Source organism: Pecten maximus, chromosome 5 (assembly GCF_902652985.1).
Source record: "Pecten maximus chromosome 5, xPecMax1.1, whole genome shotgun sequence".
Classification (NCBI taxonomy): Eukaryota; Metazoa; Mollusca; class Bivalvia; order Pectinida; family Pectinidae; genus Pecten; species Pecten maximus.
The window spans coordinates 5,456,119-5,482,899 of record NC_047019.1 but is presented as its reverse complement, the minus strand read 5'-3'; the positions used below and the strand labels follow the sequence as shown (position 1 = coordinate 5,482,899).

Here is a 26,781-nt window from a genome sequence, read left to right as displayed (position 1 = left end):
CGAAACAAACTACATTTACTAAAGTGAAACTGACAACCAAAATGAATTCGCGGTATTTTGTGAACTCCAGCGCGTTGCTGAACCTCTATGTCACACTTTGCCTCGGAGATCTCCAGCTTATGAGAAAGTGAGGATTGCTCTACAATTATCAGGAAACAAATCCAATTTGCCAAATGACTTCTCCATTTTTTTTTACCTATACAGATATTCCTTCACTGTTTTAACACCTAAAACTGGACAAAAATGGTTCTTTCTTCTTCAATATTTTATAGAGCATATTCCATCTCTATGACAATTTACCCTGGTATGGTCCTTGATTCCGACAGAATTAAAAACGATAAAAAGTACATTCACAGTAGTAATTACGCTGACAGAATTTCCCGACTTTAACAACAGATAGATGCGTCAAAATTAAAGAGTAATTGCTTTACTTGAAAGTACCATGATTGCATGCTGTACTTTGTCAAAGCTTGTGAGTATCCATGTGTGAATTTTGCCCTCGTATGCACCGACTGTACGAATTGCATTCCGACACATAATGCTATTACCCTTATTGTCATCTCCATATATATATACACACATTGTAATCAATTACCCCTATTATATTTTCCAGATTTAATTAAAGTTCTCTTTCACATGAATTTGGCACCAACTGTAATTACAAAGGAAGCTTAGTCATATATATAATTATATATTGCACTGATTAGAGCAATCAAATCATACAATTTTTGTTTTTATTATTTTTTTTTTTTAAATTTCTTGTTGTCATAATATTGTACTCAGCACTAAAAAACCTGCTTTTTAAAATCTTGTCTGATTTTTTCTATAATACACCAATTTAAAATCTAACAATGGAAATAAATTTTGAGCTTTGATGGTCTCCTTGTAGTAGCTGGTGGCTACCTCCTTTCACAACTTATATGATTGGGGCTCATCTCATTGGTTGGTGCTACATGATTGGTGCTAAGCATTGATGAGCTTAAGGGATACACAAGGTTACTTAACTGTCTCATTCTGTGTCAGTTTAACATAATTGATAACAAAAACCCTAATTTTAGCTGAATACCAAAAAAATATATGTAAATTTTGCCAAATTAAATTCCCACCAGCAGCAACCGTTAAAACAGGTTTAAAACATAAACAAACACAATATGTATATATAGAAGTGACACCCAATGCCTCACTTCCTGTCTAAGCCCCGCCCCCACCCTCCCCATACACAAACAAGAAAACTTTCCCATGCACTTGACACCACCCACTGCCCATCCATGTGAACCTGAAAAGTAGGCCAGAGCCTTAAAATAAATAAATGGTCACAGGATATCAAGTGCATGACTGTCTCATGTTTGTAGGAATAAGGTGGTGACATCTTTAATCCACTTGTGGGAATTTGAATAAGGAAAACATTTGTCCTTGAGAAGAAAAAAATAGCAGGGCACAAGACAAGAGGCCCAATGGACATGTACATGTATTTGTTTTATCCATGTCATATGGAAACAGCATGCTAAAATCGGCACTATTTTGTTTCAAGGTTTAAATCATCTGTCAGTGTGACCTTGAAAATGAGTAAAAACCATGATATTTTTTTACTACAACTCAGGAAATCCAGGATTTAAAATATCATGACTCTATAGGCCTTACAGATTTATAATGTCCAGTCTCTAGGCCTTACAGTTTTATAATGTCCAGAGTCTAGGCCTGACAGTTTTATAATGTCCAATCTCTAGGCCTTACAGTTTTATAATGTCCAGTCTCTAGGCCTTACAGTTTTATAATGTCCAGTCTCTAGGCCTTACAGTTTTATAATGTCCAGTCTCTAGGCCTTACAGTTTTATAATGTCCAGTCTCTAGGCCTTACAGTTTTATAATGTCCAGAGTCTAGGCCTGACAGTTTTATAATGTCCAGTCTCTAGGCCTTACAGTTTTATAATGTCCAGTCTCTAGGCCTTACAGTTTTATAATGTCCAGACTCAAGGCCTTACAGTTTTATACTGTCCAGACTCTAGGCCTTACAGTTTTATAATGTCCAGTCTATAGGCCTTACAGTTTTATAATGTCCAGTCTCTAGGCCTTACAGTTTTATAATGTCCAGTCTATAGGCCTTACAGTTTTATAATGTCCATCTAGGCCTTACATTTTTATAATGTCCAGTCTCTAGGCCTTACAGTTTTATAATGTCCAGTCTCTAGGCCTTACAGTTTCATAATGTCCAGTCTCTAGGCCTGACAGTTTTATAATGTCCAGACTCAAGGCCTGACAGTTTTATAATGTCCAGTCTCTAGGCCTGACAGTTTTATAATGTCCAGACTCAAGGCCTGACAGTATTATAATGGCCACACTCTAGACCTTACAGTATTATAATGTCCAGACTCTAGGCCTTACAGTTTTATAATGTCCAGAATCAAGGCCTGACAGTATTATAATGTCCAGACTCAAGGCCTGACAGTATTATAATGGCCACACTCTAGGCCTTACAATATTATAATGGCCACACTCTAGGCCTTACAGTTTTATAATGTCCAGACTCAAGATCTTACAGTTTTATAATGTCCAGTCTCTAGGCCTTACAGTTTTATAATGTCCAGTCTCTAGGCCTTACAGTTTTATAATGTCCAGTCTCTAGGCCTTACAGTTTTATAATGTCCAGTCTCTAGGCCTTACAGTTTTATAATGTCCAGAGTCTAGGCCTTAGAGTTTTATAATGTCCAGTCTCTAGGCCTTACAGTTTTATAATGTCCAGTCTCTAGGCCTTACAGTTTTATAATGTCCAGACTCAAGGCCTTACAGTTTTATACTGTCCAGACTCTAGGCCTTACAGTTTTATAATGTCCAGTCTCTAGGCCTTACAGTTTTATAATGTCCAGACTCTAGGCCTTACAGTTTTATAATGTCCAGACTCTAGGCCTTATAGTAGTTTAATGTCCAGAGTCTAGGCCTTACAGTTTTATAATGTCCAGTCTCTAGGCCTTACAGTTTTATAATATCCAGTCTCTAGGCCTTACAGTTTTATAATGTCCAGTCTCTAGGCCTGACAGTTTTATAATGTCCAGTTTCTAGGCCTTACAGTATTATAATGTCCAGAGTCTAGGCCTTACAGTTTTATAATGTCCAGAGTCTAGGCCTTACAGTTTTATAATGTCCAGTCTCTAGGCCTTACAGTTTTATAATGTCCAGACTCTAGGCCTTACAGTTTTATAATGTCCAGTCTCTAGGCCTTACAGTTTTATAATGTCCAGTCTCGAGGTCCTACAGTTTTATAATGTCCAGACTCTAGGCCTTACAGTTTTATAATATCCAGACTCTAGGCCTTACAGTTTTATAATGTCCAGTCTATAGGCCTTACAGTTTTATAATGTCCAGTCTCTAGGCCTTACAGTTTTATAATGTCCAGTCTATAGGCCTTACAGTTTTATAATGTCCATCTAGGCCTTACAGTTTTATAATGTCCAGTCTCTAGGCCTTACAGTTTTATAATGTCCAGTCTCTAGGCCTTACAGTTTCATAATGTCCAGTCTCTAGGCCTGACAGTTTTATAATGTCCAGACTCAAGGCCTGACAGTTTTATAATGTCCAGTCTCTAGGCCTTACAGTTTTATAATGTCCAGTCTCTAGGCCTGACAGTTTTATAATGTCCAGACTCAAGGCCTGACAGTATTATAATGGCCACACTCTAGACCTTACAGTATTATAATGTCCAGACTCTAGGCCTTACAGTTTTATAATGTCCAGAATCAAGGCCTGACAGTATTATAATGTCCAGACTCAAGGCCTGACAGTATTATAATGGCCACACTCTAGGCCTTACAATATTATAATGGCCACACTCTAGGCCTTACAGTTTTATAATGTCCAGACTCAAGATCTTACAGTTTTATAATGTCCAGACTATAGGCCTGACAGTTTTATAATGTCCAGTCTCTAGGCCTTACAGTTTTATAATGTCCAGTCTCTAGGCCTTATAGTTTTGTAATGTCCAGAGTCTAGGCCTTACTGTATTATAATATCCAGTCTCTAGGCCTTACAGTTTTATAATGTCCAGAGTCTAGGTCCTATAGTTTTATACTGTCCAGAGTCTAGGTCCTACAGTTTTATAATGTCCAGAGTCTAGGTCCTACAGTTTTATAATGTCCAGAGTCTAGGTCATACAGTTTTATAATGTCCAGAGTCTAGGTCATACAGTTTTGAAATGCAAGTCTCTTGGTCTCAAAGTTAAAGTGTCACAAAACTCATAAGCCTTACAAGTGTAAAGAACTTGCATTGGCCATTAGAATGTAATCTGTCAACAGGCTAAAGGGACAGCTAGGTATCATTCACTTGGCAATTTTGGAAATGTGTTTGAAATCTGCCTAATAGTTCCAGAGGAGATGACATTTAAAGTAAATTCACTACTTTGTCTTCTTTTGACCTTGGCCTCAATTCCCAGGAAGATCAGCCCTTTTCATTGAATAAATATTATCCCCTTGCCAAAGCCCAAGAAGTTTGGTTAAATGCTGTTTAACAGTTTTGGAGGAGATGTTGTTTCAGAAAAAAACCTGATAGCTGACGAACAGAAAATGGACAACTTCAGAAAGTAGTCATTACAAATGTCATTTAAGCTCCCATCTCTACTAATTAGCTAATGAAATCACTGTGTGGTAATTATATTGGTAGATTATAAGATATTTATGAAATTTGGATGAAAATTTTCCCCTACAAGGCTCTCTCTGTGTAATTAACTGTACATGTATGGCTATAAGATCAGTTTTGGAAAAGTCGAAACTATCACTGTTAATTACAAGCTATATATTTTTGATGAAGCAAAGTTCAAAAAGTCGAAACTAATAAAAGCCATTGAAGGCCTTTATTAATTAATTAGCAATTGACTTGGGATTGATTAACTTTTTGTGGAAGTTAAAAAACTTAGACATATGTATTCTATTTAAAAACTGTAGTGGTGCAATAATATATTCTGTATAATTATCACAGTCCTAATAAACATTCTGTATTAAGTACCTTGTTGGTGTCACATTTTCTGATTATTATTCTGTACAAATTATTCCTGGTGATAATCACATTCCCATATAAAGATTCTGCGTTGTAGTCAAATATCCTCCTGAATCAACTTGTGTTCAAATAACTGTGTGTATAAGATCTCATTCATTTTTGTTTGCTCAAACCTACAAGAGTCTTCACTCTATAATAATATGCTGACGTAACTACATAGAAAAAATTGTAGTAGTCGCATTCTGTACAAATATCATCATAGTCACATTCTGTACAAATATTCTTGTAGTGACATTTTGTAAAAATATCCTTGTAGTCATATTCTGTAAAAATATCCCCATAGTCACATCATGTACAAATATGACATGTAGTCAAATTCTGTACAAATACCTCATAGTCACATCATGTACAAATATCCTTGTAGTCACATTCTGTACAAATATCCTTGTAGTCACATTCTGTACAAATATCCTTTTAGTCACATTCTGTACAATTATCCTTTTCGTCACATTCTGTTCAAATATCCTTTTTCGTCACATTCTGTACAAATATCCTTTTCGTCACATTCTGTACAAATATCCTTTTCGTCACATTCTGTACAAATATCCTTGTAGTCACAATCTGTACAAATATCCACAAAGTCACATTCTGTACAAATATCCTCAGTCACTTTCTGTTCAAATATCTGTGTGGTCACACCCTGTACAAATATCCTTGTGGTCACATTTTGTACAAATATCATTGTGGTCACGTCCTGTACAAATATTCTTTTAGTCTCATTCTGTACAAATATCTTCAGTCACATTTTGTACAAATATCCTCATAGTCACATCATGTACAAATATTCTTGTAGTGACATTCTGTACAAATATCCTCATAGTCACATTCTGTACAGATATCCCTGTAGTCACATCATGTACAAATATCCTTGTAGTCATATTTTGTACAAATATTATTTTAGTCACATTCTGTACAAATATCTTCATAGTCACATCATGTAGAAATATCCTCATAGTCACATCATGTACAAATATCCTTGTAGTCATATTCTGTACAAATATCCTTAGTCTCATTCTGAAAGAATATCCTTGTAAAGGACTGTCACATATTTGAATTTCTTGATCAAATGGTCACATGATCTGTGATGATATCCAAATAGAATCACATGTCCTGTTGATGCTGATGGGTTCAAACTTTCTATAAATATCCAGGTGGATTCACATTTTCTTTAATAACAGCTGATAGATTCACATTTTCTGGAATAATAGCTGATAATTTCACATTCTCAGTTTCTTTAATACCCTGATGGATTCACATTTTCCATAAAAATCCTGGTACATTTTGAAGATTCACTTTTTCTGAAATACATCCTGATTAAGTCACATTTTCTTTATCAATATCCTCATGGATTCACATTTTTTAATGGCATATTAAATCCTGATCTTTCCAAATATCATAAATCCTAAAGGCATTCTAGGAATGTAAAAATATCTGGTGGAATGTCACATTTTCTGTATCAATGTTTTGTTGATTCAATTGTGTCCTGTTTTTCTATTTAGCGATCTATTTATTTTTTAAAATCTGAATTTCTCTTAAATTTCTTCCATACCGATCTCCTTTTTGATTATATTTAGCTTAAATAAAAATGCATCCTTACTTGAAGCAGAAATTCTTGGGATTATGGATAATAAAAACTCATAAATGAAACTACTTATCTTCTACTCTAGTATCCAAGTCATAAAAATACATCTATATCTATATATAAATATATATATTTTTAGTAAACCTTATTAAGGGGAGATCTTGGTAAAGTCACTATTCAATTTAGCCCCGACATCGATACACCAATGTTGTGATGAGTGGTGCTTCCCCTACTAAATTGGGTGTAATCTTATATACAGCAAATATCTTGATATTTGAAGTACACTTTCTATGGAGTTTCTCCTAATAGCTCTATTGGGAATAATCTAGTGTATAGTTACTATGGCGATGGTTTGCTATCATGAGAAGGGTCGTCAGGGCTTTCCATGGCTTGTCATACTTAGGTGCCTTTAACTATGTTATCACCATCGAGGAAACTCGGAAGAAAAAAAAAAATCTTTATTTAAATGTCCATTTAAACTGGTTCTCCTTATCTGTTGCTCATAAATAATTCTTGACTTTAATTAATTTTTTTTAATTTTTACGGTTGAATTCTTTACAATAATTTTGTTTCCGTAGCAACTACAATGCATCACATGTAAAGTATGGAGACACTTACTTACCTTTTTAAAGCGTTTTCCAACATTGCTCTTTCTCAATCTGTTGAAGTTTGCCTTAAATTTGTTTTTAGAAGCAGGGTCGTTATGGTCCACCTGATCCACCATAGGTTCTGTGTATGTAGTCCCTTGTTCTGCCATAATTTTTTTTCTCCAAGATTTTTTTTTCTCCAAATCTGTGTGAATTGAGGAGACACCAATTGAAGAGAGCGCTAACTCTCAGTCACCACGATGTAGGGTACAATATATCAGTTAGGGCACTGTACTGTCAATGCCAACTGATGAAAAAACCTGGATAAAAATCTTCTACTGTTGTAGGCCAGCCTGATTGGAGGACTGTGTTGAGTGATAATCACTGTTAACACACACCAGTTTTGTCAGATCAAATCAGCTGTACTAAGGATGCAGATTATCTGTGTTACAGTAACACAGTGGCTGTATTCCCTGCTACAGATGCTGACAGAGAGGAGGAGGCGCTCTACTAATACTGGAGACAGCTTAGCAATCCAGGGCTACAGTGGCTGGGCAGGCACATACATCCTACTATGTACACAGCTGGCTAAACTCTGGAAGGAGACAAAAATACATTAGTGATATTTTCTTGTCCACTTAACTACACGTGTTAGGAACAGTGGGGCTTTCTCACAGAATATTACCATACTGTGTAATTAATTATCAAGTATGAAGCATGACAATAGGAGGGGAGGGGGAGAGGGGGGAGTGGATAGGAGGGGGGTGGAGAGGGGGAGAAGGGAGGGGGTTAGGAGGAGGGGGATAGGAGAAGGGGAGTGGGGGATAAGAGGGGGAGTGGGGGATAGGAGGGGGAGGAGGGGGAGTGGGGGGATAGGAGGAGATGGGAGGAGGGGGATAGGAGGAGGGGGAGGGGGGGAAGGGAGGAGGGGGATAGGAGGAGGGGGATGGGAGGAGGGGGGAGTGGGGGAAGGGAGGAGGGGGTAGGAGGAGGGGATTAGGGGGATAGGGGGATAGGAGGAGGGGAGGAGGGGGATAGGAGGAGATGGGAGGAGGGGGATAGGAGGAGGGGGGAGTGGGGGAAGGGAGGAGGGGATAGGAGGAGGGGATTAGGGGGATAGGAGGAGGGGGATAGGAGGAGGGGATTAGGGGGATAGGAGGAGGGGGGAGTTGGGGAAGGGAGGAGGGGGATAGGAGGAGGGGATGGGAGGAGGGGGGAGTGGGGGATAGGAGGAGGGGATTAGGGGGATAGGGGGGGGGAGTGGGGGGGAATAGGTGGAGAGGGGAATGGTTTGGGGACCATGCAGACAGGAGGTTGCATTGGAATAAAGGGAGGAGAAATAATTGGAGATAGTTTAAATGGGAAGGAGATAGGTGAAAATGTGGGAAGTAAGTTATAGTTGAGGAAAGCTTGTTTATGTAAGTAATTGTGAGATTACAAGTCTGTCTGTGAATTCAAACTCATTATAGTTGTAATATAAAACCAGTCTCGCTATGTAGCAAGATCATGGTAACCTTAACAAAAAAATCGTCCAGGGCTAAAACCTTCTTCTTCCTGTTTACCAACATTTGAGGTCAGAATAGTTTTCTCCTGAACCAGGTGTATCCATCAATTACAGGTAAACATGTCTCCTTCACACAGCTAAACTAATTACCACACGATTCTAATTATAACCGCTGTGTGTCGTCACTTTTAATACAATTTATTACAATTTAGTCAATCATTTTTTTTTTTTTTACTTGTATTCTCAATTAGTACAATAAACTTTTTTATACAATGTTTCTTAAATTATGCAAACTGTCGTCTGCTTAGCACAGCAGATGTCTGCACCCTACCTGTGTCATGCTTGACTGACAGACTGGGTTCATGTTCTGTCAGGGAGGCAGATGTGTTATTAAAATATGAAAGGTTTTACACTTTCATGTAAAATTCATGCGTAGCGTAGCGGATTCTTACATAAGTTTGCAAACAAAATTTGTTTCACACCCCAATGAAACTAAAAAAAAATTGACATCAACGCTTATAATTAATTTTTGAAAATGATTTTCTAATTTTAAAACAAGTTTTAGTGTACAATTTTACTGGTTTTAATGGGATTCTTTTCTCAGAATCAATAGCAACGTCAATTGTCGTATGTGACGTCACATTTTTCACGCCATTCTCGGAATTTCTTTCATAGAAGAATGAAAAGAATTTTTCGACCAATCACATTTGAGTATTTACCATGAAAACAAAGAAAAATTAATTATAAATTATTATCCGTGAAATTATAAGGCCTTTAGCAACCATGCAGCCAATGTCTCTCTCAACTCCCTGGGATGTTTACAGTCGGAGCAGCCATTTTAAGGCTAACAGCTTTAACACACAACTTTTTATTTTGCAATGCCCTACCACATATTACTACTCATTACAACTGGGACACAACAAAGCAAGGCATCTAGTTCAAGGATTCATTAGTCCAATGCTTGATTTGAACTAGCGACCCTTAGGTCATGTAGTCCTGCATCCTTAACCACTAGACCATGCCTCTGTTATGTTATGTGATAAATAGAATATTCCATTTGTGTCAATGTAATGCACTTTATAAAAAAATATTGTTATTAGTTTACTTGACCTAGATTTTACAAGCTTTTATTGAACGGGTCAAATAAATTTTATATTACAGTGAAATTTCTTTACGATCCACTATTTACCTGGTAAAGAAAGGGTAATGAGCCAGCTAGCATTCATTTCAAGTTGATGTATTTTCTCTGGTATAATTAATAAGTAAGCCTGTAAATACTTTCAGACTAACACAGTTAGTTTTTAAGACATTAAATTACTGATGCAATTATTGGAATTATCAAAATGTTGATAAAAATCTATCTATTTTTCAAATATATTGAATCGGGCAACAGCTTGCAATGTTGGTGATGAGGTTTGCTCAGAGGTCAATGACTTTCACCATTAGAAAGAACCTGTTGGTTTGAGTGTTACCAAAAGATACTAAGACTCAAATCATGAGGCTGTGTGATATACAGTATTTCAAGTAATCGTTCAGAGTCTACGATAGCAAAGTTGGTTAAAGCATCAGCCTCCCCATCCTCGGATGAAGATCCGAGGTGCAAGGTTCGATGCTCTCTACCAGTGACAGTGTTTTTTTCTCAGGAAGCTAACAGCCTATGGTTTTGTTCTTGAGCAAGACTCTTATTTTAATTGCCCTGGATTACATGCGATGGGCCTCCTGTATATGTTGTTCAGAGAGGTACCCACCAGCTACTACAACGAAACCCTGTCTCAAAATTAAGCTGACTGTTCACAGGGTGATAACCCCAGAAAGCAGTCACCTGATGGAATGGTAAGTGTGCCTACAGGGTCTTCCTAAAGACATGAATGGACCAGATTGGACCTGAATCAAGACTTGGATCAGTTTTAAAAGTCTTTATCACTTATAAATTTGTAATTTCTCAGTGATTTATGCAAGAAGGAATGATATCGCTTAGATAAAATCCATTTTTGTTAAAAAAGATATGTTAAATGATATAGTTAAAAGTTTGATAAATTGGTCTGTAATCAAACCTACAATATAGGGGACCTGAACGGGGATCTAGCTGTATTTTAGCTATAATTAATGCAATGTTTCAATGTTTAATGCAAATGGGAATTAAAATGAAGATTTTGTTAATAAAAATATCAAAGTTAAATTATTTCAAGCCTGATATTGGTTGATGATAGTCGATGAACAATATCAAGTGGAACTGAATGTTTTAAAAGAAATAATCGCTTATAAATATGTAATTTTATGTAATTTTAAGTTTTATGCAAGGAAGGATATTAATCAATATAAAAATATGCTTTTTATTGAAAATTTTATAGTTTGAAGCCGTAATTTAAAACCCGCACACATGAACATTAGAACAAGGCGGACCTGTTTTAGCTCAACTGGACCTGAACATGCAGGTTTTAAAACTTATTTTTTGAACCATTATTATGTAATAACATCACTTCTTGCATAAATCGCTGAGAAATTACAAATTTATAAGTGATAAAAACATTCAAAACCCATTCAGGTCCATTCATGCCTTGAGGAGGACCCAATGTGAACAAGTAGCCAGACCATGGTGAAAGCATTATAATTGTACAAGTTATAATGGTATAAGTTATAATTGTATAAGTTGTAATTGTACAAGTTATAATTATAATTGTACAAGTTTTAATTATAATTGTACAAGTTATAATTGTTCAATTTGTAATTGTACAAGTTGTAATTGTACAAGTTATAATTGTACAAGTTGTAATTGTACAAGTTATAACTGTACAAGTTTTAATTGTAATTGTACAAGTTTTAATTGTCCAAGTTAGAATGACTGGGCATCTTATCATGCAGTCTCTAACTAAGATATTACATCAATTAATAATTAATGTAAAAATGCAGTTATTGAAATTCTCTTTGTATATCAAAAACATCCTATACACTTTTGGTACGACCATAAATTTATACATAAATAAATATAAATTTCCTACCTGAATCTAAGGATTAATACATTTTTTTCTTATAATTTTCAATCAAATTTTAAACAAATACTGCAGGGTATAAGATTGAACATAAAAATGAGAGTTTTCGATCATGAGGCCAAGTTTTCTCCCACCCCTCGCACACTTCAAACTAAGTGATCAAGAGTTATATTAGCATTGGTTTATATAATTTAATGTTTCACAATTGTTGTTGTTTATAAATATCTGGCATAAAATTCAAAAGCACCTAAGATTTTTTTTTGTTTTTTTGTTTTTGTTTTGCTGAATTTATCATCCCAAGAACAGCCAGGGTCATTTTGAGGCAGGGTGTTCTTGTAGTAGTTGGTGACTACCTCACTGAACAACATATGGGAGGCCCATTGTCCACATGCCATCCAGAGCAATTAGGGTAAAGTGTCTTGCTCAAGTTCACAACCACAACAGCACAGACTGGCTTATTTCTCAGCTTCCTGAGAAACACAAACCATTATTGTGGTAGGGAGCATCAAACCACGCAAACATCCGATCTTCATCCAAGATTCTGTGGCTGGCACTCTCACCTTCTGAGCTATCGTGGCCCCTTGCCTTAGCTTATTGACTGATCCAAATGGAAGGAGCAAGCTATCATGAACTTTCCACAACCCTAACGTAGAGTACTAACTAATTATCCTTTATTGTCCCCCAATAAGCACTACGTAACACATTTATTTTAAGTAAAATTTTATGTGCTGGCCCCTGAGCTTACTAAAGAATAAAAATAGTACATAAAACAGCAAAAAGAGTAGGAAATGTCATTTAATAGCCATTAACCTATTTTTATATGGCATTTATAGTGATTAAAAACTGACACAGCTTGTGATATTGTGCTAGGAAGCAATACAATATTCAATGCCTGTAAAACTTTTTTCTTTTTAATCAACTATAAAGTTCAATATTTGTAACTATATGTGTCCTTGATGTGATGGTATCTTGTTTCTGTGATACAGGATTTAATAAAATTATGTAAATGTAATTAACAGGTAACATATCACACAGGTAAATCTCAGGTATGTTTTATACTCCTAATGACAGGTAACACATACCACAGAGGTAAATCCAAAGTATTTATGGAGTACTAAGAGACAATAATTTGTCTGCTTTGATTTGTCTTCTTGTATTTTACCCTCAAAATGGATGAATATGAAACACAACCGTTGTCAATCCAGTGTACAGCCATACCCATAAAAACATCAGTTGTCAATCCAGTGTACAGCCATACCCATAAAAACATCAGTTGTCAATCCAGTGTACAGCCATACCCATAAAAACATCAGTTGTCAATCCAGTGTACAGCCATACCCTTATAAACATCAGCTGTCAATCCACTGTGTACAGCCATACCCATAAAAACATCAGCTGTCAATCCAGTGTACAGACATACCCATAAAAACATCAGTTGTCAATCCAGTGTACAGCCATACCCATAAAAACATCAGTTGTCAATCCAGTGTACAGACATGCCCTTATAAACATCAGCTGTCAATCCACTGTGTACAGCATACCCATAAAAACATCAGCTGTCAATCCAGTGTACAGCCATACCCTTATAAACATCAGTTGTCAATCCAGTGTACAGCCATACCCATAAAAACATCAGTTGTCAATCCAGTGTACAGCCATACCCATAGAAACATCAGTTGTAAATCCAGTGTACAGCCATACCCATAAAAACATCAGTTGTCAATCCAGTATACAGCCATACCCATAAAAACATCAGTTGTCAATCCAGTATACAGCCATACCCATAAAAACATCAGTTGTCAATCCAGTGTACAGCCATACCCATAAAAACATCAGTTGTCAATCCAGTGTACAGCCATACTCTTAAAAACATCAGTTGCCCTAGGGCAAGTGAGTTAAAAAGATCACAAAGGCTGAAATTTGTGCATTATATGCAACAAAGGACCAGGTAGTTCTAGAATCAACAGTTGATGGCAACAAATAGCCAAGTATTGTTGCACAAGAAAATTCCTTTTTTTTTTTAAATTAATTCTCTAATCAACAGCAGTTAATGAAATAAAGTACTCTCAGGAAAAGGAAAATGTCAAAATTGACTTTTTGGAAAATTTCATAATTAGAGCCCTTTTTAATAAGTGCTCTAAAATTTCAGCAATTTGTTTCAAGGTCTGTAAATCAAACCCACTAACCCAATACACAACAACATAACTTGTATGGAATTGAAATGAAGCTGGTGTGAAAAACCTTCGCCTAATACCATTGTGAGAACAATTTGATCCAAAAATCGTCAGCTAGGTCAGTGGAGCAGTAGAATATTGAAGCTTTTAGATAAAACATTAGATTCCCTGTACTGGACAGATACTGGCGGTTTCCAATTCAAGTGTACAGCCTTTTAACAGTGGAGCAGCACTACCGTAGCATCAGAACTGGACTGTTTACAAAACAGTGTCAGTGGAAATTGAAACACCAGGAAAAGGTGTTAAGGCAATTAAAACAAGTCAGGCTAACCTGTTAGTTTCATCATCGCCACATCATCTTATTGAATTATGTAGCCATGATAGCCATCAGGTATCGACTGGACTTCTAATTCCATCCGTCCTTCATCTTTGTTTTTTCTCGACTGGTCTTCTAATTCTATCCGTCCTTCATCTTTGTTTTTTTTCTGGACTGGACTCCTAATTCCATCTGTCCTTCATCTTTGTTCTTTCTCGACTGGACTTTTAATTCCATCCGTCCTTCATCTTTGTTTTTCTCGACTTGACTTCTAATTCCATCAGTCCTTCATCTTTGTTTTTCACTCCACTCTTCCCTCCTTATAATATGACATAACCCCTTACATTTGTGAACTGCCTTCCCTGCCATATGAACACACCCTTCATCACACCCCGGCCAGTAAGGATGTTAATTAAGATGTACCTCATACCGAGATGCACCAAAAACACTGACCTTGCACCAAGAACAGCAGATGGATCCTCAACTCTGTGAAGAGCATATAGCATGTAATACATTTCTCTTATCCATTAATCTTTTATCTTAAAGATGTATGAGTGGAGAAGTAAACAGACACTAAATTCATATGTTGTAGATATGTACAGGCTTAAAAATAATAATATATATGATTTGACTAAAAGTATGTCTTAAACTAATATAGTGTTAGAAGTAACAGAATCAACTAAAATCTCAGGAGACTAATTAAGGTTATATGCTACATTACACAATTTTGTTCAGTGATGTCATTATAATTAAGGTAATATACCTCTTTAAAAACCAATGCTATACACTTGGGATTTTTTTTTTGTCAAGGGACATAACCCTTACAATTACTACTGACTTACCACTATTGCCAAAAGTGAATTATTGCCAAATAAAATGAAGGGAAACAAAGTGGTTGGGAAGTTGAAAGAGTTGAATTGCAATGGATGTATCAAATATATTGTCATCACTTTCTTGTCCAAAACTGGAAGCCACAAAAGAAAAATCACAATTCTATGTTATAGTTATCTCCCTTAAAGATCTGGTTATCTCCCTTAAAGATATAGTTATCTCCCTTAAAAATATAGTTATCTCCATTAAAGATATAGTTATCTCCCTTTATGATATAGTTATCTCCCTTAAAGATATAGTTATCTCTCTTAAAAATATAGTTATCTCCCTTAAAGATATAGTTATCTCCCTTTATGCTATAGTTATCTCCCTTAAAGATATAGTTATCTCCCTTAAAAATATAGCTATCTCCCTTAAAGATATAGTTATCTCCCTTTATGATATAGTTATCTCCCTTAAAGATATAGTTATCTCCCTTAAAGATATAGTTATCTCCCTTAAAGATATATTCTACTTTGGATTGGTCTCCCTTTTTTGAACATGTACTCTCTAATTTTTTTTGAATTGCTTTGTCATTCATTTAGGAACTCTTTTGAAGAGGAGATACATGGTGATGGTAAAGTGGCATAATGCTTTAAATCAAATAAATATAAAAATGTTTTCTTTTCACCAAAATTAATTCTTTAATGCCACAAATCATTTTGAAATAAAAATTAAAAAAGGAAATTTAGAAAAAGAAAACTACTGAAGGATTTCAAAGATGTACACAACTTTTGTAAACATGGTTATTTCCGTGGGTTTAATTTCTCAAATTTGATAATTACCATGATAGAGGTACCTTTTTTTTTTTTTTTTTTGCAATTGTTCCATAAATGCAAAGTACATCATAAATAATACACAAGGTTGAATGGCCATCTTGAATTTTTACATAGATTCCCTATTGATGAAGTTGGTGGTAATATAGTTGTTTCAAAACAATTGTAAAAGTAGAGAGTATAAGGTCACCTTACTAGCTCAGACTAGCGAGAATTTCCCTTTAGCCAAGTGAAATGATGTTTGTCCTGAGAGCGAGAGGTCCCTAATTCAACAACCAACACGGGTGGGGTATTTTTCATTACTCCTTCCTATTACACAATGTATAATGTTAATGGTTCAAATTCATTGAAACCAATTTCTATCCTGGACTATTTGAATTGATCCTTGACAATTTAATGTTTATAAGTTTGTTATGAAGTGCATGATGAGCAGCATCGATCCTCTAGTCGCTTTATGTTTTCTAACTTTTTAAGATTTCTCTGGAGAAAAATGCTTGTGTCCAAATTTTCAAGCTTGGAAAAAAATTAAAACTACAAATTTTAACTAAGTTGTTATTTCTTCAGGATCATTGGAAATGATGAAAAAAAAAATTAACAACGATAATTTTTGTCTAAATTTTCGGTCAAAACTTGTAAGTCCCTGTTGAAAATAGTGAATGTTTAAGCCTTGCAAGTGTTTTTCTCTTATGTATGTTTGGTTAAAACACCCAAATTTTTCTGTCTCGTTCTTTTTAAACATATCATCAATGATTTCTGCCTCCATTTTTCACAAATTCTGAAAGAACCTTAAGAGTTTCACCTATGTCTATAATGAGGGTCTTAAAGGCATTGAAAAGGATTGGGGAGGCGGAGTCTAGGTATGGGCCAATTAAATGTACAACTATCTCTTGGGCCATTTTCTCTTTCTCTACATAAGACTTTCAAATTTCTATGGGCCATTAAGAGTTTCCATGTGCCTATATATGGCCCATATGGCCCCTGTTTTCCCAACCTCTGCATTGATGATAAATTGGGTCAACTTTGGCATGGTGTTGCATTATGGGACTTATGTTGCCATGGCTACCATGCCAATCTGAGGTCAAATGAGTGCTTTGAATCATTAAAGTCGTGATTATAGTAAATATCATTATATAACTATCAGTAAATGTTATATTTACAAGGGCAGTATATATACTCCCTATCTGCCTGTACAAACAAAGGTACCCTCGTAGATCAATCTCTACTGGGGCTATGATAGTACTGCAGTGTATATAACAGAGCACTTTTGATGTAGAAAAACTAAATGTTTTGACATTCGTTGGCGAAGTAGCCAAACAACACATGCATTTGCTATGTAAAAACTGTATTGGTACAGTAGCAATTAAATGACAACAGCGCCATGTCAAAGATTTTTCTGTCTGCCTAAAAAAGCATTTGGCAGTGTTTTTTATAAACAATATACATGGCACTTAAGACTGCATGTATTCATACCGACACAAAGCAAGTTATGATGTCAATTATCTTCAGTGTCTGCCTGAAAAAACAGTTGATAGAGTTTTAATAAAAAAGATGGCACCATATGACTTTTGGTAGCAACCAGACCAAAGTCGGATATGCATGATGTCAATTCTTTTTCCTGTATGCTGCCTAAAAGACCATTCGATAGCGTTTCAATAAATATGCTATATATATATATATCTATATATCTAGTAGCAAAAGTAAATGACTGTCTGCAATTGCGTCCAAAATATCAGCATTTTTCGGTCTGCCTAAAACAACATCAAGTAATGTTATCATAAACTCAGAATTTGTGTAACTATATGTCTATTAACACAGAGCAATGATTGATACATCTGTGATGTTCTGACAAATCTATCAACACTTTTTCCCTGCCTGCCCCAAAAAATCTTTGGTGTTTTTATAATAAACTCCGCATATTTGCTCCACACGGCCAAAACAACAGTGATAGCCCTAGGTGGTAGTTAACACGCTGATTGTCTCATCAAATCCGAAGATTTGTGACCTTGGGTAACCTTTCTCACCATCCGCTGAAGTCATGTTTGAACATATTTATCCCAGGAATGACTCGATCCATGTAGAATTAGATTTTGGAGGTCATGTTTGAACATATTTATCCCAGGAATGACTCGATCCATGTAGAATTAGCCTTTGGAAGTCATGTTTGAACATATTTATCCCAGGAATGACTCAATCCATGCAGAATTAGATTTTGGAAGTCATGTTTGAACATATTTATCCTAGGAATGACTCGATCCATGTAGAATTAGCCTTTGGAAGTCATGTTTGAACATATTTATCCCAGGAATGACTCAATCCATGCAGAATTAGATTTTGGAAGTCATGTTTGAACATATTTATCCTAGGAATGACTCGATCCATGTAGAATTAGCCTTTGGAAGTCATGTTTGAACATATTTATCCCAGGAATGACTCAATCCATGCAGAATTAGATTTTGGAAGTCATGTTTGAACATATTTATCCTAGGAATAGCTCCATGAAGATTTAGCTTTTGGAAGTATGATGTTCAAATATATTTATCCCAGGAATGACTTGATCCATGTAGAATTAGATTTTGGAAGTCATGTTTGAACATATTTATCCAAGGAATGACTTAATGTAGAATTAGCTTTATAGGTAAATCAGATAATTTTTTTTTTTTTTAGCATGCAATTATTTTCAAGTTTTTTTCTTCAAATATCTTTAAAATGTTTATAATGCACATTTTAATTCAAAATGTAAATTCAAACATCTAATTACTGTTTATGAGTATAATATATGCTTATATATTACGTATTTCATGTAGGTTGTAATTGAAGTACTAGTGATTAAGACGACAAGAGAATTTTTGGAATGTACTGCGTCATGGTACACGATAATCCCGATTTTTGTCTGCCTGTACAGTGAAATAAACCCGAACATGTACCTCCTTTTCCCCTGTCCCCACCCTTCTAACAGAACATGTGTTTTTGGCATCTGTATGTATACACGCATGTACAAAGCATGTACATGTCAGTCACGAAAAGTCACACGAGAAAAAATATCTGCAGATCAACACTCGACACCCTAGAACATGAAAGCTTGCCATATTAGTCCAATCAAACATCAGATACAGGATATTAATACTGACAACTAATGATTTGAATATCTTGCAGAACATTTTTATTCATATCTAAAATTAGATTAATGTTAATGTAGGTTTTTTTACTTTTTCAATTATTTCTGTATCTGTCTTGTTTAATATATCACAATATTATTTTTTAAGATTTTGTGATAAAGCACCAGTTACATGTAGTTTTAATTTTAAGCCCATATGTTACCATATTATACTTTATGCAATCTAAATGCACACCTGCCTCAGTTTGAAATATGCTTATGCAGTCTAGAAGGCAGCTTTTATTTGTTTATTTTTTTAATTACAAGACACCAAATTCAAATATACTTATTTCGAACAGGGAAAATAAAATAGATCAATAAAGATGATACATTAATTTCTCAAATACTTAAGTTTTTTACCTTAAAATACAAAAACAAAATTTTAATATTGAGATGTACATACTATACATGTATGTAGCTATTTCCCAGGTTAAGTTGAAATGATATTGACACTTTTTTTAAGAAACTGAGCCTTATATATTCATAGTTACACGATGAAACTTTAGTCCTATATAATGCCCAGCATTCCTGATTTCTAGATTCACAGGATTATAAATTCTGGATGATATTTTTAGATGAAGCTGGTGTGTTGAGATGTCCTCCACATTGTATGTGTAGCGGATTCTTACAGAAGTTTGCAAACAAAATTTGTTTCATACCCCGATGAAACTAAAAAAAAATTGACATCAACGCTTATAATTAATTTTTGAAAATGATTTTCTAATTCAAAACATGTTTTATGTACAATTTTACTGGTTTTAAATGGGATTCTTTTTCTCAAATCAATACGCAACGTCAATTGTCGTATTGTGACATCACATTTTTCGCGCCATTCTCGGAATTTCTTTCATAGAAGAATGAAAAGAATTTTTCAACCAATCACATTTGAGTATTTACCATGAAAACAAAGAAAAATTAATTATTTCAGATTCAAAATGATCATAATAAACTGATATTTTTCTGGGAAACAAAAAACTGATGAAAAATTCCTTACTGCTATCAGAACCATATCAGCTGTATACAATTGGTATACACAAGTATGTATGCTCATTCTTATTTATTCATCCACAGCCTGACCTGTCAAACTGACCAGCTTGACCATATGCCTTTAACAGCTGGTCAGTGGTGAGATAATTTAAAGAAGCAGCAATTATGCTTGACTTGCATTATAATCAGTTACACATGGACTACTTTATACAGTCCAGCTATCTTGGAATGTTTAAAGTAGAAAGGAGGGGAGAGTCATGTGTACAGGAGGGGGAGGGGAATCCAGGGTACACATGATGCCTGACATTCTGGACACACCAGCCATATTTATCAATAAGTGTAAGTGTCAGTCGGACATCTGTAGTTCTGGAGATAAACAGCAGTCAACAGACATCTCCCCTTCCATCAGAGAAAGATCTCTCTTGTTTCCAAAGTGAAGTAAGAGTACACAGAAGGGCTCGAAGAGCTCAGTCTAGACCTATCATTTTCAGTGTTGTTGAACAAACAGATCATGATTACGTTAGACAGGTACCACTTAGGACACAGCTGTACTGAATTTTCTGTCATTAATATACAGAGTGTGTCTCCAGCATGGAGTGATTATACTGTAAATAAGACCTCAATCATGTATTTCTCATGAAATAAATAAGTTTCTTAAAATAAAAAAATAAAAAAAATACCATTAAAATCAATTATAGCTAACCACGCCCTGTTGTACATCAACACTTTATAAATTAATCATGACGTAATTATTAATGACTTTACTTTACAATCCATTAAATTATCACAATCAACCCATTAAATTATCACAATCAACCCATTAAATTATCACAATCAACCCATTAAATTATCACAATCAACCCATTAAATTATCACAATCAACCCATTAAATTATCACAATTAACCCATTAAAATCTTTAACCCATTAACATTAAAGATACATTAAAATAACCTATGAAAACTCATCCTATACCTTTAAAACAAAGTAGCACAGCCGTTGGAAAATGCTTAAACTAAAGTTTAAGAAAGTTATCAAGCTTTAATCGATGCATTTGATACAGAAAGCGTAGATTGATATAATTTGTGTGGAGTTGACATATCTCTAATGTTCTAACATGAACCTGGAAAGTCTTATGTAAATTTGCTCATCCTGGTCTTTGTAACATATCTTAAAAGATAAAAGACATTCTCTCTCCAATACAATATCTGAAAACACGAGGCATGACTTGCATGCCGATGAAGTTTTTTCGGTTTGAAGCGGTATATGATATGTCAGGCCAGGTTAATGCTACCTCTCCATTGTATCAAAACAGTAAACGAATAACCAAACATTACAAGGGGAGAGTTTGTTTAACTACAGGTGTCGGATCACTAAATCAGAACCTTAAAATAACTCTATATGTATTACTGTTACAGACCAGTACTTGGTGAATCCATCAATTCCATTCTCCATCAATGTAGGAACAGCTAGTATACTGGTATTATAGAATAAAAGAATAGAGAAAGTATAGACAGAAAGGGTAAACATACAAACTACACACAAGGATAGACAGATAGTGAGAGGATAGACAGATAGTGAAAGGATAGACAGATAGTGAGAGGATAGACAGATAGAGAGAGGAGAGACAGATAGTGAGGGGATAGACAGTTAGTGAGAGGATAGACATATAGTGAGATGATAGACAGATAGTGAGAGGATAGACAGATAGTGAGAGGATAGACAGATAGTGAGGATAGAAAGATAGAGAGAGGATAGACAGATAGTGAGACAGATAGATAGTGAGAGGATAGACAGATAGTGAGAGGATAGACAGATAGTGAAAGGACAGACAGATAGTGAGAGGATAGACAGATAGTGAGAGGATAGACAGATAGTGAGAGGACAGACAGATAGTGAGAGGACAGACAGATAGTGAGAGGATAGACAGATAGTGAAAGGACAGACAGATAGTGAGAGGATAGACAGATAGTGAGAGGAGAGACAGATAGTGAGAGGATAGACAGATAGTGAGGGGATAGACAGATAGTGAGAGGATAGACAGATAGTGAGAGGAGAGACAGATAGTGAAAGGACAGACAGATAGTGAGAGGAGAGACAGATAGAGAGAGGATAGACAGATAGTGAGATGATAGACAGATAGTGAGAGGATAGACAGATAGTGAGACAGATAGAGAGATAGTGAGAGAACAGACAGATAGTGAGAGGACAGACAGATAGTGAAAGGATAGACAGATAGTGAGAGGATAGACAGATAGAGACAGGATAGACAGATAGTGAGAGGATAGACAGATAGAGAGAGGATAGACAGATAGTGAGAGGACAGACAGATAGTGAGAGGGTAGACAGATAGTGAGAGGACAGACAGATAGTGAGAGGATAGACAGATAGTGAGAAGATAGACAGATAGTGAGAGGATAGACAGATAGTGAGAGGATAGACAGATAGAGAGAGGATAGACAGATAGTGAGAGGAGAGACAGATAGTGAGAGGGTAGACAGATAGTGAGAGGACAGACAGATAGTGAGAGGAGAGACAGATAGTGAGAGGATAGACAGATAGTGAGAGGATAGACAGATAGTGAGGGGATATACATATAGTGAGAGGATAGACAGATAGTGAGAGGATAGACAGATAGAGAGGATATACATATAGTGAGAGGATAGACATAGTGAGAGGATAGACAGATAGTGAGAGGATAGACATATAGTGAGAGGAGACAGATAGTGAGAGGATAGACAGATAGTGAGAGGATATACAGATAGTGAGAGGACAGACAGATGGTGAGAGGACAGACAGATAGTGAGAGGATAGACAGATAGTGAGAGGATAGACAGATAGTGAGAGGATAGACAAATAGTGAGAGGATAGACAGATAGTGAGGGGATAGACAGATAGTGAGAGGATAGACAGATAGAGAGGATAGACAGATAGTGAGAGGATAGACAGATGTGAGAGGACAGACAGATAGTGAGAGGATGGACAGATAGTGAGAGGATGGACAGATAGTGAGAGGATAGACAGATAGTGAGAGGATAGACAGATAGTGAGAAACAGATAGTGAGAGGATGGACAGACAGTGAGAGGATAGACAGATAGTGAGAGGACAGACAGATAGTGAGAGGATAGACAGATAGAGAGAGGATAGACAGATAGTGAGAGGATAGACAGATAGTGAGAGGATAGACAGATAGAGAGAGGATAGACAGATAGAGAGAGGATAGACAAAGAATGAGAGGATAGACAGATAGTGAGAGGATGGACAGATAGAGAGGACAGACAGATAGTGAAATGATAGACAGATAGTGAGAGGATAGACAGATAGTGAGAGGAGATACAGATAGTGAGAGGACAGAAAGATAGAGAGAGGACAGACAGATAGTGAAATGATAGACAGATAGTGAGAGGATAGACAGATAGTGAGAGGAGATACAGATAGTGAGAGGATAGACAGATAGAGAGAGGATGGACAGATAGTGAGAGGATAGACAGATAGTGAGAGGATAGACAGATAGTGAGAGGACAGACAGATAGTGAGAGGACAGACAGATAGAGAGAGGATAGACAGATAGTGAGAGGATAGACAGATAGTGAGAGGATAGACAGATAGAGAGAGGATAGACAGATTGTGAGAGGATAGACAGATAGTGAGAGGATAGACAGATAGTGAGAGGATAAACAGATAGTGAGAGGATAGACAGATAGTGAGAGGATAGACAGATAGTGAGAGGATAGACAGATAGTGAGGGGATAGACAGATAGTGAGAGGATAGACAGATAGTGAGAAGATAGACAGATAGTGAGAGGATAGACAGATAGTGAGAGAACAGACAGATAGTGAGAGGATAGACAGAACTGATAGAAAGAAAGGATCCATCATAGAGGAATATACAAACTACACACAAGGATAGACAGATAGTGAGAGGATAGACAGATAGGATAGACAAACGATATATACATAGACAGAAATAATAGTGAAAGAATGAATATAGAGAACATCAGAAATTAGCATTTAAAGAGATTGCAGTAGGTAGACATTTGCTGGTTGACATTACCCCCCAAGGTTTGCCATATCCTGCAATTTGGCTCCTTAGAGGCAAGTCTCTAGAATATTAAAATTTCAGAAAAATTGAGCTTCATGATTTTGGCCTCATGGATATGCCTGATAGAAGTTTCAATATCTCTATCAGTCCCCTGTGCATGGTCAGTCTAGCAGCGGTTGCACAACACACACACAAGATATTAGTATCTTTCAATACAAAAGAGTTGGATACAGTGATGCCAAAAGTGAAATATTCTAAGACTCCCTAGAGGTCATGGAGGAAACAGAAATTAGACTTTAAAAAAGTTGTTCTGGATGCAAGGAGAGAGGTACAACTGCCAAATTATCAAATAAATTTTATAAATTTAAAAAAAAAATGCAGGATATTTCTATAATTTCTGAATTGTGTCACTATAGTCAAATGAATAAAAACATGGAGTTTAGGAAGCTTATGTTGTACGTGTTTGATTTAAAACTGTATAATGCCACTATAACTACCATAACCACCAAGCTACAAGCCAAAGGAGGCCGTGGTGGCCCGAGTGGTTAAGGTGTCCCGACACTTTATCACTAGCCCTCCACCACTGGGATGCGAGTTCGAAACCTACGTGGGGCAGTCGCCAGGTACTGAACGTATAGGCCCGTGGTTTTTCTCCGGGTACTCCGGCTTTCCTCCACCTCCAAAACCTGGCATGTCCTTAAATGACCCTGGCTGTTAATAGGACGTTAAACAAAAACTATAAACCAAACCAAACCAAAGAGCCATATCATGCCTAGAGCCACCAGTCACAGAGCCACCATGCCACAGTGCCACCATGCAGCCACCATGCAACCGGCCACAGAGGCAATGCAAATGAGGCCTCTAATCCATTAACACTGTGTTCTATATAAACTTGACTCTGTTATCCAGCCGTCTGCCTCTCCAGCCGGTATGTCTTACTGAGAAAGTACATTTATAGCTGACTAAAATACCAGGAATTCATTGGATTTAGGCTAAAATTGGGAATTATACAAGATTTTGTTTCTTATAATGTGACAATATAAGAAAATGCCAAACAGGGATAGATAATTCCACCCATTAATTGACTGGTATTAAGGACTTAATGCTATACGTATTACTGTGACAAAAGAACCTCCTTTAGAAAAGAGCTCCATACAAATGCTTGGGACTGATATTTGGGAAGTTGGGTTTATAGTCTTGCCCGGTTGAAACTTAACAGCTAATTACTGATAGTTTCTAAATATAAAGTTCATTGATTAATTTTTCTTTTAAAAAACATAAAATAAAATTCTCTGTGGGAATTACTATAAAACTTTAACACAATTGAAACATATTGTATATATACAGTTTAGGCTCTTAAGTGAATACTAAAAGCATTTATTGATACATGTAAATGGTTTTTGTTTCGCAAATTCTCACTTTGATATTTTAACTGATGGTTTTTCTGAAATGTAGAATTCATTACGTAATACTTGTACATGTATCTACACTGATATTACGTATCTTGTCTCCATGACAACGGCACCTCTCCCTGACAACGCTATAAAACATTTAAGTCAATTTACAAATTGTAATGTTAGTTATCGGCTGAATCTTGGAAAAAAAAACATTTTCTTGTCACAACAGACAGACAATTACATTGAGGCAAAATACCATGAATTATAAATGATATGTCTCCATCAGCTGAAAAAAACTGACATTTAAACACGTATAATTTATATCCACGATATTGCCTCACAAAAACATTGTCTGTTTTAATTGATAAAACTTTATATTGTGTATGGAAAAAAATGTATGAAAGTTTCTATTACCTTGAATATTATGCAAAAAATATTATTTTTGTAAATGTGGAATAATTAAATAAGTATTTATATAATAATCCGAATTTTTATGTTAATGACCGTAGCGACTAAACCACAACTGTTCTGAATACATTATGACAAAATTAGATGATCAGACCACACTGGGACATTGTACGATGTTTACTTGCCGAAATATACGCATTTTAATTCCAATCCAAACCGCCTCACAGCTTCGGGTTGCCATCTTTGCTCAAATCAAAACATCTGTGCGTTTGAAAGAGTCAGTACTGCAAAGCTTCTAAATGATCTTGTGATACAAATTTCAAGATTATAATAGAAACGAAATATTGATTTTAAAATAATTTGATTTAAATTACTTATGCTTTAGGTTAGCAAATAGTAGCAATTATTTACAATGAACTTTAACGTTGTACTCAATACTGATCACGATGCTTTTATTTAGACGTTTTCTATTTTTTTTCGCTTCATTTCATTTAAAGAATTGTTTTAGATTTCCCAGAAATTTCGCGGGAAATGAATTTGATGACGTAGGAAGCCCACCTGCTATAGAATCAGGCATCTATAGTCGATAAGTGGAGGTTTGGAGTGGATAACACTTCGGTCCATTAGCTGTATGACATTTCGTGGCGTCGGTTATTAGAACGTGACTCAGAAAACACGACGATAATAAAAACAGAAGATCATTGAACATTCCCGGATTATTTTCGCAATTTTTGAGACACCAATGTGCTAAAATACAACGGAAAGTAACACAGATTTAATTCATAGCTATTGTATCGTAACCTATGTAGTTGGGCTAGACCTACTTTCGTTTTACAGTTTACGGATATGGTCATAAAAATAATTCATCTTCTGAACCATAGTCGATCTAATTACTTATTTGCTTATTTGCGGGTTATTTCTATCAAGTATATTTGTACTTCTCATGTACAGG

The 26,781-nt window shown here is 35.7% G+C and overlaps 1 protein-coding gene across 1 annotated transcript in view; it reads right to left on the bottom strand.

The window, feature by feature from the left end:
• Window positions 1-26,781, bottom strand: part of LOC117326942 (excitatory amino acid transporter 2-like) — a 121,677-nt gene that overhangs the window by 23,676 nt on the left and 71,220 nt on the right. Inside the window, exon 3 of the mRNA XM_033883744.1 lies at window positions 7,248-7,807. Coding sequence (XP_033739635.1) covers window positions 7,248-7,382 — 135 coding nt within the window. The 5' untranslated portion in view covers window positions 7,383-7,807. The remainder of the gene's footprint in view (window positions 1-7,247; window positions 7,808-26,781) is intronic.